The 14,729-nt window shown below is 42.8% G+C and overlaps 1 protein-coding gene across 1 annotated transcript in view; it reads right to left on the bottom strand.

Moving 5' to 3' along the window:
* The window catches only part of GRIN2B (glutamate ionotropic receptor NMDA type subunit 2B), a 177,724-nt gene extending 163,400 nt beyond the window's left edge, over positions 1-14,324 (bottom strand). The window contains exon 1 of the mRNA XM_063396134.1: positions 13,914-14,324. Within this exon, the coding sequence (XP_063252204.1) occupies positions 13,914-14,324 (411 nt within the window). The remainder of the gene's footprint in view (positions 1-13,913) is intronic.
* Between the last annotated feature and the right edge of the window lie 405 nt (positions 14,325-14,729).

Genomic DNA, 14,729 nt, shown 5'->3' with positions numbered 1-14,729 from the left:
ATGGAGGACTAACTGTTCAGAGGTACAGCAAAAGTTTGCAGGGCATTTCCCTGCCCTGCATTTCATCTCATTGTACCTTTCAGATCTCCCCAACTCTCCCCTTCCCAGGATTTCAGCCTGTTCAGCACACTCCCTCATTTAGATTAAGGCATCCATCCTCCCTTATTTTCATCACCAGGCTCGCCACTCCTCAGCCAACCCAAGGCACACAGTGATTAGAGTATGCCTTGATCTTCCATGCCAGGTGAGGAACTCAAACCACCAGTTTGTTGTAGGCTTGCCACAAGGCTAAGAATAAAGCTAGACAGAAAGCTCAGCTAGTCAAAAGGCAGACAAAAAGTGGGGCAGAAAACAGATGTCTGCTTGACAGTTATAAAGAAAAAAGGCACAATTCACATTTTAAGTGCAAGTTTTAAGTCTGCATTGAGAATACAGTTAAGGACACACAACTTTCACACAGAGGATACTAACAGAATAATCCAATTACTGCTGCTGTCATCAGGCTAATTTCTTTTCTCAAGAGGTCTGTCGTGGGACAGAAATATTAAAATCTCCAAGCCTCGCGCCATGTTCCACTTCAAAACCTCACCGATAGGAGCATGCAACACTGAGCAAGTGCGTGTTCACGATCATGCCTCCTTTGCTGCTGCAGCCCAGTCACAGAGGACACACACGTGCGCCCCGTGCAAGTGTGAACAAAGGTCCAGCCCCAAGAACCCGCACCGCCCCCAGCGCACTCCGCTGGCCCGGGCACAGCGCAGAGCTGGACGTGCCGGGGTGGATTGCAGTGAGTCACCGGGGGAGCGCAGGGCGGCGGGGCAGCGAGCTGCGAGCGCGCTCGGGACACGCCGTGTGTGCACGGGTCACTTGTGCCGAAGTCACAGCTCCCGAGACACTCCAGCGCAGGGATGTGCCCACTCTCTGTGTGCGTTTTTAGCTTGTTTTCTTTAGGATGCAAGGCTCTTGCAAATCTGGGGCGTGTGTGTTTGTGCATAGGTGAGTCAGGCTTCCCAGTAACTCTTGAACTTGCTAGCCAATTTCCACCTGATTTGACAAAGCAGCAGAGGACTCAAGGAGAATTAAATTCTCACAGTGCGGTACAAAATACAGCCTGCAACTGCATGCAGTCCCAAAGCCTTTGTCTAACCCCACAGCAGTGTGTATGATTCACCCACTCACAGTCAAAGGCTTGCTAGGCAATCAAATAGACTTCATCCTGACCTGGCAGCATGCCTGTGGTGGACAGCCCCTATACACAGAAGCGTCGGGCCACCACAGTACAGCTCTCTCATACATTGTGACAGCCAGTGACTATAAAAGGCTCAGAGGAAACTGGGAGAAAAACAATATGAGATCTTGGGAGAATGATATTTTTGTAGGGAGGAGGTGTAGAAAGGTCCTGAAAAACTGAAGCTGCTGTGGGTGCACACACTTATTTGGACTGGTTACCTTCTAGTGGATACAAGGCAGTGGGTGAAGAAATGAGACCTTTTTAATGCCCCTGGTCTTCACCATTGGGGGAAGGATGAGTCCAGCTCTTCTGAAATACCCTCACCCAGCTCAAGTTCTCACCTCTGCAGATACTCTGGTGTCTACTATGGACTAAGCTCACATTACAGCCTTATGTGATTCAGTTAAAGAGTCAATTAACTGTGAGATGTGAAAGCAGGATTCATTCATTTGGGAGCTGACAAAACTACTTGTTCCATTGTCCTTCCACTTGCTGTCTTCTCAACAAGCTGTTCCAATGTTAGGTCATAAAATTCACTTCCAAGGGTGTCAAATAAGGGAAAAAATAAATAAAAGCCTCTAGCATGCATTTGCAAAAGCAATGAGGGAGGGGCTCTCAGTGTCCATTTAGAGATGCAACATGAAAGACTCAACTTTCAGAAGACGTAGATGTCCAGAATTTCTCAAATGTAGGCTGCCTTAACCTGTCTTATGTTGGATGTTGAAAAAAAATAGAGACCTATATTCACTGTTCACACTTAAAACACTCTAGCCTACATCTTTGATTGCCATCGCTTCCTGGGAGGTGGGCAGAGCCCATTCAGATACCAGGTGTCCTGCGCCTTGCAGCTTGGCAGGCAGTGCCGCGTGGAAAAGGCACTCCACTCCACCAGCCTTGATGCCACCTGTTCCCAACCCTCCTGCCGCCCACCCAGCCCTGCCATGTCGAGGAACAGTCTGAACCTGGCCCACAGCCCGGGCCATGAAGAAGCCCAAATGGAGCCAGGCAATTTGGAGACATGGAAAGCAAGCACTTCTGAGAGATGCTCTCCTCATACATCATTATCTGACAAATACCCCATAATCCAACAAAAGTGTCTCTCTCCACTTCCCAAGCAACTGTCTCCTTTGTTAAGAATTCACTGATCCCTCCTTTTTATCTACTGTGCTGTCAGAAAATCTTTTCCATTACATTTCTCCTGAGCTCACAATATAGTTTGTGGGGCTTTTTTCAACCATCTCTGGTAGATAACTAAAAGGTATTGGTAACCATCTGTTCAGTGCATGCCCTGAAGGAAAGCATGTACTCTCCTTGCTCAAACTCCTTCCATACTGCACCAGAAACAGGACATTCCCTGCTCTTCACAAGTCTTTGTGAACTGGAAGTGAAGGAAACACTTCATTTCCAATGGCAGGAGTCTCAGCAAGAAGAAGCCATCCCCTTCAGAGAAAAAACTCATTTACTTAAAGAGGGTCAGACCTACATGTGGCCACATGCAAGAAAGAACATTTCTGGCGATGGTGATTTTATTTTGCACTCTGACCCCATGCAGGGTGCATGAACCCTACCTTCTGATCTGGCAGGCTTAAATAGAAATTAAGAAAACAAAACCATGCCAGATAAATGCACCTTTGATAAATGCAAATAGCTAGTTAATGCAGCACAAAAAATATTGAATCTTCAGCTTGAGTGGGTTTGTGTTGGAGGTAGCCCCTGTAAGTTGGGAGCCATGAACCATCACTGCACACCACTTCCTTGGGGTCAGCTCTGCCCCAGCTGAGGTGACACCACACACTGCCCCTGGCCAAGCCCCTCAGAGATGAGGAGTCTCATCCCTTAGGCCAGAGGGAGTAACCAGTGGCATGCAGGGCTGTAACAAATCATTCCCCAAGCTTCGCTTCTCCTTACCCGCTGATCCATGACATGGATGCTAGTCTGCATGTTTGGCTGGGGTGAGAGGATCAGTAGCTTGTCAAGCTGGTGATGTGGAGAATAGTATTAACTGAGTAATTAAATCATTTCTGTAATTACTCTCAACAGCTATAAATAATGTAAGCCCACATGTTCTCTCTGGAAGCCACAATAGCAAGAGAAGAGAGCGAGGGATGCTAATTAAAATGAAGAAATAATAATAATAATAATAATAATAATAATAATAATAAACATTTATACAGCATGCTGTATTTTCAAAGCACAGTGCAAACAAGAATTAAGAAATGGGTAGAGTGACAGACAGGAGAGGGTGAGAGGAATGAAAGTAGGAGAAGGGAGAAGGTAGGAATGGGGATAGGTGCGGAGCAGGATTTGAGACCCAGCAGGGCTGGTGACTTGGTGTATGCTCAGTCTAGCCCCCTGGCAGGGCCATTGGCTCTTCACCACACGCCTCAGTACTGCTGCAGAAGCATGGGGGGGGGGGGGGATGGGCAAGGACACAGCTCTGCCTCTGCAGAATGCGAGTGAGCCAAAGCGGGAGCGAGGACAAAGCGCTGATCTGCACCAGCTCACACATGGAGGAGCTAGCAGCTCCATCATAGAGCTGATCCCCTACAGCATAGACGCCTGACAGTGACTATGCTGGCCCCAAGCCAGGCAGCTGGTGGAGGTTGTGAGAGCCTTGCCCCCTCCTCACAGGAGCTTTTCCCCCTGCCCATAAGGCCTGGGGCTCTGGAGCAGGGCATGCTGGCTGAAGGAGTGTACAGCCAAGCCAGCTCCAGGCACGCTTTGGATGATCCGCTAGCCTTTCCCTAGCAGGGGCCCAGATGCCAGTGTCCCAGACACCCTGCAGAGTCATTTCTGACTTCCTTTATGGCTCAGGGCAGAATGGGAAGGGAATGTTTCTGCCTGACTGGAGGGAAGCAGCACACTCAAGGAAAGCATTGCTGCCCAATCACACTGTCCTGTGCCCTGCTCCGGCCCAGATCTGGTCTTCTCAACTACACAGTTTCCACCTGACAGGTTTTCCACTCCCATTTCACACTCCTCATCCCATTTGCTCAGAAGTTCTGCCACCCCCTGTGCTCCCTGGCTCTTTCTCCTGCAGCCAGCAAGGAAGCGTAACCTGGGCAGGTTTCTCTTTCTCTCTCTGCATTTTCCCATCCACCATCTCCTGCTTTCTACCTTTATCCAGTCCCCCTGCCCATATCCTCATATCAGAATCTCTTCCATGTATTCATGCTCTGTACTGGCTCTTCAGAATACCCTGTATGCCCCACACCTCACCCACATTTCTGCCCAGTTTCCTTGCTGCACAGCACATTCCTGCTGGGTGGATCCCACCAGGAGCCCTCAGGAGACCTCCACCTCCAGCACAGCCTATGCAACCCCCAGGGCCAGGTGCAGTTTTGAAGCACAGTTTGCAAGGACAAGTTAACTCCAAGAGATGTTGCAAACATCTAAAAAAGCTCCAAGCACATCTGCAGTTTCTTACACATATAACAAGACCAAACTTGGAGCAGCTTATGCACTGGTAGCAAAAGCACATCTCTGGTTACAAGTACTTCCCTGCAAGACACCCCTGCTCCAGACCTGTCTCTTTGCTCTGAGAACATGTGGTGGTCAGGCAGAACCTTTGGAGGAAAATGTCACAGCACTTGCAATATAGATAAATCACATCATCCTGTGCCACATTTTCAGAGAGAGATGTTTTATTTTCCAAATAAATAGCAAAATAAATCAGTCAGCTTGAGGCATACACCTGGCATAGGAAACTTTGTTCAAACAGTCATAGTCTGACAAAATTACAGGAAAACCCCAAGAGGATTTTATGATGGGGAATGCTGGCCAGGCTTACAGTAGATGGTAGTATCAGCCCTGCATAAAATGAGTTCTCCAGCATGATACAGCTATTCAGCCACCACCTCTAATGGGGGTTAAATCTTCTCCTCCTGGAGTAAAGATTTTCATCTCAAGCATTTTATTTATTTCAGTTAGAAAAATCCAGTAAATGTTTGCTAGTAATAAAGGCACCCTTGCCTTTTGTAGAGCTCAAACTTAACAAAAAATTGTTACTATTTTCTTGTAAAGGGAAAATTGCTGTAGACAGAAATTGAGCAAGTGTCTTAAAGTAATGTTTTATAGCAGAGCTGCAGTGAGGATTAGGGTCTATTAGGATTTATTTATTTATTAGGATCTATGCTGGATTCTGTTGGCACTTTTTAGATCAGCTCTCCTAACTACATGTACCTGCCTCCTTTACTTTTTTGCCTGCCCACCCTTAGTCTCTTCATATCCTTCATTCCTGTCTTCCTCCTTCCTCTGAAACCTACATTTATTGTTATTATCAGGAACCTCAAAGATACACAGCTAAACGCTATTGCTAAGTACAGAATAAAATTGCTTAAACAGAGCCTTTAAGGTATTTTTTTTCTCAGTCTCAGAACTTACTCTTTTTTTTTTCCTTAATTTTCTCCCCACAATCATAGTTTCAGGAGTTTTCCAATCTGTCTTTCATCTTTATGCTTTTTCTCCTCTGCTTCACCTATACAACATATTCTCCTGTACTTACTTCATTCCTGCTTGAAAACAGCTGAAGAAACATGGTTTCCACATTCTTCCCTAGGAAGTCTGGAGTACGTCCTAAGAAAACTCAGTGTCTTAGCCCTTTCCCTTTTCTTGATACATATATATCAGTTAATATTATCATTTCATGTATCATAATACATAATTTAATATATTTCCTTAACTTTATCCTGTCATTCCCACTTCTGCTTCTGGCAGCTACACTAAGCATTTTTTTTCCTAATCTTAGTCTATCTCTATTCATTGAGTATATAAATCACACCCTGACTCATTGTTCAACCAATGTACAGTACACACATACAGCTGTTTCACTCTTTCTTCGTATATCAGCTCTTCCAGACCACAGATAGAGTTACAGACTACAATTATGTCTTCTTCTATGCCCTATTTTTTCCAGCCTCTGCATATGTAATTCCCTTCATAATCCATCCCCTCCAAACTTGGCTAATGAGGCAAATAAAAGGCAAAGAGAATAAGAGATTCCCTGGAAAGAATTGTTTCTATCCGTCCTGTGGTAACTGGGAATGACATGTGGATCTAAAGCAGTGGCATTGGGCAATTTCACACTCCGTGTTCTCAATTTCATTTTGAGGCCAGTTTAGGGTAGGGTAGGGACAAATTTGAGTGTAATTAATTTAGATTTTGTGAGACAAGTTACTGCTTGGGGTTGTAATAAAGGACTGCCTGTCCAGATTGAAGAAACTAATCTCCTTGTCCAGCTGGGGATGGCACAAATTGATTTAAGACCTTTTTGTTGGGGTTTTTTTGTTTTGAAGAAAGGGGATGAGATAAAGATTATAAATAACTATTGGTCAGAGCTCATCAAGCTTCCAGATTTTCTTCAGGTAAGTGCTTACAGATTTGGAGATGTATCTAAATATCATCAGTGTGAAAATCAAGGTTAGAAATCTATCAAGAAAGAATTTTTTCACAAACTCCCAGGCTTAAGCTGGGTGGAAATCAACATTTTTCTCACAGAAACTTCAACAGTTCTATATCCAGGTAGACAGTGGCAACATTGCATTTAAGCAATAGTAGTGACAAGCTTAATTCACCTTTTCTTTACCTGAGGTGGGTTGCAGAAGTTGCGTGCAGAGCTAGGGGAGGAAAGGTCTTCTGTCCCTCAGAAGAAAACATCACTATAACAACAGAAGAAAACTAACACTCTGTACTCCTGGAGGAAAAATCCCATGACCCAAAGCAAAACAGCTTATAAATAGCTGCAGAAGACTGATGTAAAGGAATCAGACTTCACTTTTGTTTGATATTTGTTGCTTAACACAACTTCTGCTATAGGAAGGCACCCACACCTCTGTGCGGCCATCCTTCCCCTCAGCACTGCCCCTGCCCAGAAGCATCCCAGGGCACAAGTCTCACCAGGGTAGCAGGCTGTGACAATTCTTCCCAATTCTGTGACACTCAAACTCAGGTAACACCTTCAAGAACCAGGTGTCCAAAGCTCAAGGCAAATATGAAGTGCATCCAGTATAAATTATTAGGAGGGGAAAACTGATAGGGCTATTTCATGGAAAGTTGCATTTCTGTTGCCTTCCCTGAAATCTTCCACAGCGCCTGTCCTTATCTACCACATTTCCATAAGAATTTTGTTTTCTTTGTTTATTTAAAGAGGCTTTCTTGTTGATTTTAAAAAAAGAAAGGAATCAACTCCACTTTTTTTTCCAGTGACTCTTGAAAACAATACCCCAGAAAAAGTGAAGGCTTTGAAATGAAGTTCCTCTCAAGAAAACTGGAGATGAAGTAGAGGAAGGACTTAAAAATTTAAAAAACAAAACAAAACAAAAAGCACACTATTTTAATAGGATAATTAATAAAAGAAATTATACATTTCTTTGATGGTCATCTTATCATTGGAATAATACTAAAGAGAGTACTTGAGGTCTTGTTTAGAAAATGAGAGTTCACATTTAAGGATTTAATCACCCTGGGGAACAGTTAAACCTCTTAGAAGTTCATTTCCAGGTTTCCTAATATCTGAGGGGTTTTAAGTGCTGTAATTTGTTTGTAAAGTAATAAAAATAGTTCTAGGGAAATTCTCAGGTGTTAAAATTCCTAAAATATGCTGCCCTTTCTTTACATGAATTAAAGAAAATGTTATTTTGTATGGGATGATTAGACACAGATGTAAATATAAATTACAGACCCACCTGGCTTTTTATTACATGTGTAGACAAGGGAAAAACAACACTGGCATACAATACTGGCTTTTATTGTTTATGTCTCTGTGATTTACCTTTTATTCTCCTTCCTCAGCCTTTGCAGCAGACTTGTAATTTGAGGATACATATTTAGTTCATTAACTGTGAGCTACAGAGAGCTTTATTTTGGCAGCAAAAGGAAACAGAGGACCAAAAGCAAAAGAAATTTATTAATCATGTCCTTAATAAAATTTTAAGAGCTTGGAGGGGAAACTGCTGATTTCTTTTTATTTTATTTTGAAAAGCAAACTCATCTTTGCTAATCACTAGATTAGTTTAAGAAACACTTAAACTATTACTATCATCAAATGCAGTTGCAGAGAAATTAAAACACCTTGTGAAATTACATGAACTGCATATAAATTTGTTTTGGAGGAAAAAAGGGATAGAAATTTTTCAATGTCTGCCAATCAAAATGTGTCCTTTCTAAGCATCATTTTGTTTAGAATTTATTTTACTTCATATAATCCATTCAAAGGGAACTTTAACTCTTTTTTTATTTTCTTTTTTTTCTTAACTCAATTTCCTTTACACAAAGGCTTGAAAAATTTCAGACGTCATCCCTAATGGAAATGAAACAGATTTACACCCAAAAAATGAGGTTTTCATTCCCTATGCATCCCTATTACTTAACCTCTGAAAACCTGAGTGTGAAAGTGCTTTCCTTTTAATTACAGATGTTCTGCTTTTAGCAGCAGTGTCCCAGTGTCTTTGACTTTGTCCTGGTTTCAGTGTATCTAGGTGCTCAGCTTATCCAACTAGTTTTGGCTTCCCTGTACCTGCAGCATCACTTTGCTGCATCCTGGCCAACAGCTACTCTCCTTCCCTGGTGCTTTACCCCCACTGTCCAACTTTGGACTTGCTTTCCACCAAAATACCAAAGAAATTACTGCTGCAGCAGCATGGCCCAAACACAGCAACCTTTGGCACCGAAGAAGAGAAACAATGTATCTTGGAAATTTTACAGAAAACAAAAATAAAAGGGACAGGGATTTATGAAGTGGGGATAAAAAGGCAGAGAAAACACTGCGGCTTTGGTATAAATGGAAAAAAAGAACAAGGTAATGGAGAGAGTAAGAGAAATGCCAGCTCCATGCTGTGCGAAGAAAAGGAGGGAGAATGTGGCCTAGAACGGATTTTAAATTTCTGGTTAGTTTTATGCAGCTTTTATACAAATTGTATTACTGGCACAGCCAAGTAATAGATCACTCATTCCCACCGTTTTATTTCCATCAGGATGCTAATGCACACTGTGTGTATCCCTGTGTGGGAAAGCCCTAGAGAAAATAGCAAGTGATGCAGAGACACAGAAGACTAATTTTCAATTGGGTAAACATAACCATCCTCTTCTTCTAATACTTTTTTCATCATCTGCCTGTGCACCACTGTGTTACTATAAAGCTGCACAGGAAAAGAAACTCTGGCAAAATAACATGACTGAGGAGAATTAATGAGGAACAATTCCAGCAGAAATGATGGCCAGCAGCTGTGCCATAAGAAAACCCAAATAATTTTCTGTTCTTACCTTGTCTGCATTCATTATCACCAAGTTGTCTTTTTCTGTCATTTTAAAACAAATAAACAGTTTATCTTTACAAAATGGACTGATCAGCCAAGTGGTCATTTTTTTAGTCAAGAAGCTAAATCTTTTCCAGCACAGTAAGTTTTGTAAATCAGAATAACAATTCACCCTTCCCCTGAGATACCTGCAAATGTACAGCTGTAAATGTTACCTCCTTTTTTTTTTTTTTTTTTTTTTTTTTTTTTTAATGTGACTGCTTCTTTAATTCCTAGCTCTGGGCAGAACTGATTTTAGGTAATATGGAAATGATAACAAAGAAAAGCCTAGTCCAGATTTCCAGTTTCAGGTTTGCAACCCAAGATATTGGTTTGTGCGGTTATCTGAACTGAAGCTTGGTTTGCAGTCTTGAAGAGTTACTTTCACAGTCCCCTTACACAGGACATCCTCCTACAATTGAATTTCTGCTTTCAAAACAATTGGGGAGAAACAAGAAATTATTTAAACACCAGAAGGCCAGCATAGATGCTCTCTGGTCAAAAGTGCATTGCAGTCCTCTAGACAATAGAAACTAATGCTTAAAATCAGGAAACACAAAGCTGTTCAAAGTCAGATCATTGCAGCAACATCAGGCAAATTGAAGGGACCAGCCAGCTTCTGCAAGCAAAGTCTTTGGACCACAGAAACCTAACACTGGTGGTGGTGCACCAGTGCACCATTTATCTCCTCTCCATCTTACCTGTTTTGGATTAAACACAGTTAACCAATGATCAATGCTATTTCCTTTCTAATCACAGGTCCTGGTGAGATTATGCTATTGCCCTAGTTCTTTTCAAAGAATCAGCACCAAAATAAGGTGCTTTCTTAGAGGGCTGAAACAGTGTGAGTGCTTGTCTACCCTGTCCCAGAGCTACAGCCTTGCTCCCATGAGAGGAACTAATACGGGGTCTGTTGGACGCACTTACCCATCACTCCCAGGCCACCCAGCCACAACAAAAGGACTGCTGCACTTCACTCCATTTGGAGTCACTGCTGGTATGCTTATCAAACTCAAGGGACTGAACTGGCTATGGCAGAACTCTCACTCGGCAAAGTGGCCTCTTCAGAGCTCGAGTGAGGCACATCATGTGTCCCTGCTTACTGTTTTCCTGGAACTAAACCCAGATCACAGTGTTCACACAGATCACCTGGTCACATTCTTCTTATGCCAGATTAGTCAGAAATTAAAGGTAACACTCTGTAACAGGTAAGCAGGTGGGATTAGAGACACGAGCACCAAGGATTTAAAACAGCAAAAACATGTAAATTTCTGTATACTTATTTTTCATAGAAAAAAGGCAAAACACAGGTAAAACAAACTATATAAACATTATTTACAAAATCTAATCTAATAAAATATTAAAAAATGTAAGTTTGAACAAAATCGGAAAAAACAGATGTTACACTTTCAGCAATATACCTCCACCTGCTATGTCACATCTAGGGCAGGATTCATGGCAGTTAACTTGAGGCATCATGAACACGTTGAGATACAGCCTTCTTCAGTAACCAGTCAGGAGACACAGGAGTGTCCCATGAGCATTTCACTGCACCCTGAATTGGGTGGGGTACTCAGGTGGTGCCTGCATTACCACTGATGCCTAGACCTCCAGCTGGTGGTTACAAACTTCTAGATAAATATTAACTGAGATAAAGCCACCTTATAGTGCACATTATAAAATATTTCTGTCTTTATATACAGGACAAAAGAAAATTCAGGCTTGAAATCCTACTTTTTTTTCTTTTTGCCTGCCCTTTTGTGTCTCAATTTACCAGTTGCATGGTACATTACAAAGCCCTTTTTACACATGACCCACATTTCCTAAAAGAACACTTACTAAATCCTCACTGAAGGTGAAACAGAATTTCACATACTACTCCAGGAAAGGTGGTTTGACTGGGGAGATTTTCTGCATTAAATTCCAGTGAAGAGGGGCTTATCTGTCACACCAAGAGATTAGTGGGTTCTAGCATTCCTTAGATTTGCATTGGCACTACTGATCACAAACCCATGGGGAGCATAACAAAGCTGTACGTGCAGATCTGAACCTGTGAAATGCTGAGCAAGCTCAATCACAGCTGACTGCTGTGGCTGTTGAGGGGACGCTGAAAGAAGCAATCCATGCTTGCAGGATCAAACCTCAGCCACACAACTCATCTGCAAAGAACATGACTAAGAGTCACTAAAAGCAAAGCCTCTGTCAAGGCCCTCTATGGAATATAAATTGCTTAAGGACTTATCAGGCTAACTTCAGTATTTTTAGTAGAATTTCAGTATATTTACTCTCTACCATATTTTAATTCAAGTTATCAAATAAATATTATCCATTAAAGATTACACACCTGTGGATCAGAAGTTGTAAAGGTCAGCCTTTTCAAATTATTTTTCAAAGAAACCTTGGCCTTTCTTAAAACTGCAGATCTATGTACATAACCTGCAAACCTCTTGTCTGCAAAACTACCAAAAAAAAAGCTTGGTAAAACAGAAGTCTCCATTCATAAGGCTTCCACCTTTGAACTCCCTGTGGGCTGCCTGCCTGCCAGAACGCTCTTTAGAAGCAAGCCAGTGGGGCATACAGGGCAGTGGCAGGAGACGCTGCCTTTCCAAGGAGAGATAGGGACAGGTAGAAAGAAAAATCTTTTCAAAATTCAACAGGACAAATTTTTCTTTGAATTACAGCAGTGTAAATCTGATCTAATCCTGCCAAAGACAATGCGGTTGTGCTGGATTTACACCACGGCAATCTGAAATCAGAATTTGACCTGCCATGTTCAAAGTCACAAGGACTTTTCCCCGTGCTTAGGAGGTCTTCCGTCAGTAACTCTTACACTTGTTCAAAGATATAAAATGTCACCTGAAGTGTGAAATGCAGCACTTGAGCACTGCTTCCAATCCTTTTTTAGCCAGACATAGGTAACCATGCAATGCAGCAGGCAGGAGAGCATCAAGATGCAGCATTGCTGCCTGCCTGGCCTCCAACGCAGAAAAGCTTCACTGTGGGTGGAATGGGGCAGTGTGACTTCAGCACATGTGCAACTATTCAAAGAGTGAGAGAAAAAAGGCCTGTGATTATTCAGTGACAAATTCAGTTTAAAGGCTGATACGAGAAAATAACACTGCATACTAACTGTGTGTTATTTAGCAACTGAACAGTTGGTCAGAGAGTGAGAAAATAATTTGCTAGCACCTTCAATAGCCTGCACCGGATTATTTACTTGCAAGGTAAATCAAGCAGAAGGTGCCTGGATTTCTCATCTCACTAGATCTCTTTCTGAGGAAAAGGTGCCATAGTAGCCAAGTCAATTCTCACCCTTCATTTGATTAGGCCTGATTCTGCCTAGTTAAATGTCCCAGACTCACTTAAGAGCCATCTGTAAAAGAAAAAGACTGTCATCTTGTGTTCCTGTTTACTTTGGGATGCACAAAGAATGGTCAAGAGGATCTTCTCAATAAAAGCCTTGGCCTTGACTGGCTTCAAGCCTGAAGGGAAAGGGACAGCCAGCTTCTCTCACATGTTCCCACTGGCCAGCTGCAGCCCTGAGGCCACTTTTAGCCACACTATCTGGCCAAATGCACATTCAGGTGTGAATTGCTGCATGCCCCGTTCTGAAAAGTGGAAGACTTGTATCAGGGTCCACTGGTACCCGATGGAGGCTCTACTAAGAGTTATTAGCTGGCCAAAGATGCTACTCCCTCTCTGCATCTTGCTCTGTTCAAAAGCAGTAGCAGGATGGCTTGTTTGTGTAGTAATCCTTTAGAAGATTGGATAGGGCCTGGAAAAACAATGAAATGTCTGTGAGATGAAGGAATAAAGTAGTGCAGTGGAAAAAAGAAAGATTTAGCTGGACTGGTTCAGACTGGTTAGTCACTTTAGCTAACACCTATTTAACTTCAGGAACTAATGAACACTTTATAGAGAGGATGGCTTTATTAAAGATTCAATTATATTCCAATTAAGGTGTAAGTGCTGTATTAAGCACCCCTGAAAGTACCATAGTGTCCTCCAGCTACATGCAGGAAAAAAAACCTGGCTCTTCTAAGGTAAAACACAGGCAAAAATAAAATCTTTTAAAAAATTACAGTTTCGGGGGCTCTTTACCCTTCTTAAGGAAGAAGAAAAGGGCTCATCCTTTTGTGAGTGTCTTCTACCTGCTTCTTTCCCTCCTCAGTTTTCCTCTGTTGCAGGTAATTCCATATGATTAATAGGCTCTTCTCCACAGTGCTACACACAGTTAGCTCTTTTGATCTGTCTTTGAATCTGAAGCTGTCTAATCCCCCAAGCCTTCGGCCCCATGAGACACCACCTGATGATCACAGAATAAAATACTTTGCTTTGTTTTAATTTTGGATCCACAGGTCTGCAATAAAAGGAAACTCATTTAAATTTACCTTATCTGCCATGATCATAGAGGAGCCTCCATGGATTCCCAGGATGGGAGTGAGGGTCTGGGCAGAGATGAAGTCCAGGATCTGGGCAATGGCTTCCTGGTCTGTATCATCAGCAAATACCACCCCTTGAATCTTCCGGTCAGACATGAGGTCACAGATGCGGGTGATGATGCTCTTGGGATCTGTCTCATTCATGGCCACCAGCTCCACCCGAGGCACCACTGAGAGGTGGTGGAAGTCATCTTTCTCGTGGGCATCTTTGATGGCCACTTCGTCTGAGGTTCCCACCAGAATGACTGCAATGCCAATGCTCGGGTGGCTTTTCTGGGCATGGGCCCCGCTCCCCGTTGTTGCGAGGACTGCCAGCACCAGCCAAAACCTTGAAGAGTAGCACTCCACCCTGGGCCTCATCTTCAGCTCTTACACTCCCTGAGCAAGGAAGAATAAAGGGGGAAAATAAAACAAAGTGATTAATTGACGAGTCAGTCATGCACTCAGCCTTCAAGATAGATGTATTGATCTCACTCAGCCACTAGCTCTCCTCCCAACAATCCCTCTACTCTCATGCCTAGCCCTTTGGCTACATTTAGGGCACTGTTAAAGTTGGGGGGTCAGACCAGTCCTGCCTCTACTTCAGAGTCTGGCATCACTTAAGAGAATGGCTGTCAGCAGAAGATGGGTTCATGTCATCTCTCAGGTCCCGTGTCACTCTGAAACTCAAGTCAAAAGTGATAGAGAATTGTCTTTTGACAGCTGATCAGCTGCCTTTTTGAAATTAATCACTTTTGTCAAGCCCATGTCTGAGTGCTCACCCTC

The sequence above is a fragment of the Prinia subflava genome, chromosome 4 (genome assembly GCF_021018805.1).
Source record: "Prinia subflava isolate CZ2003 ecotype Zambia chromosome 4, Cam_Psub_1.2, whole genome shotgun sequence".
Classification (NCBI taxonomy): domain Eukaryota; kingdom Metazoa; phylum Chordata; class Aves; order Passeriformes; family Cisticolidae; genus Prinia; species Prinia subflava.
The sequence above is the reverse complement of the archived record's forward strand: the minus strand, read 5'-3'. Positions and strand labels throughout refer to the sequence as shown.